A 350-nucleotide genomic window follows, 5' to 3' on the forward strand; every position below is an offset into this window, starting at 1 on the left:
GACCGTCTTCTCCCTCAGACGGGCCCTGCCGCCGCAGGCCCGGGGCGCTGCGAGCGGACGCGGGCTCCCGGGGTCCGACTCACCCATTTTTAAGATCTATTTCGAGAAGGCGGCCATAGCCACTGAAAAAGCGCTGGATGTCCTTCTCCCGGACGTTGTAGCTCAAGCGTCCTATGTAGACGCGCGGCATGTCCGCAGCGGGCAAGGGGCCCGAGGGCTGGCGGTCGAACGGCGGACCGCACGGCAGTAGCCGCGGTGCGGGTGCGGTGACGGCGAGAGCCCGGACACGCACCTCACACCACAGCGGCGGCCGAGTCCAGCCACACAATGGTGCGCGCGCGCCTGTGCTA

At 68.3% G+C, this 350-nt stretch overlaps 1 protein-coding gene across 1 annotated transcript in view; it reads right to left on the reverse strand.

Annotated features, from left to right (window-relative positions):
* The window catches only part of SRSF6 (serine/arginine-rich splicing factor 6), a 3,822-nt gene extending 3,480 nt beyond the window's left edge, over positions 1-342 (reverse strand). Inside the window, 1 exon segment of the mRNA XM_010829135.1 lies at positions 45-342. Coding sequence (XP_010827437.1) covers positions 45-190 — 146 coding nt within the window. The 5' untranslated portion in view covers positions 191-342.
* Positions 343-350: the final 8 nt, after the last annotated feature.

Source organism: Bison bison, unplaced genomic scaffold (assembly GCF_000754665.1).
Source record: "Bison bison bison isolate TAMUID 2011002044 unplaced genomic scaffold, Bison_UMD1.0 scf7180017864500, whole genome shotgun sequence".
Taxonomy (NCBI): domain Eukaryota; kingdom Metazoa; phylum Chordata; class Mammalia; order Artiodactyla; family Bovidae; genus Bison; species Bison bison.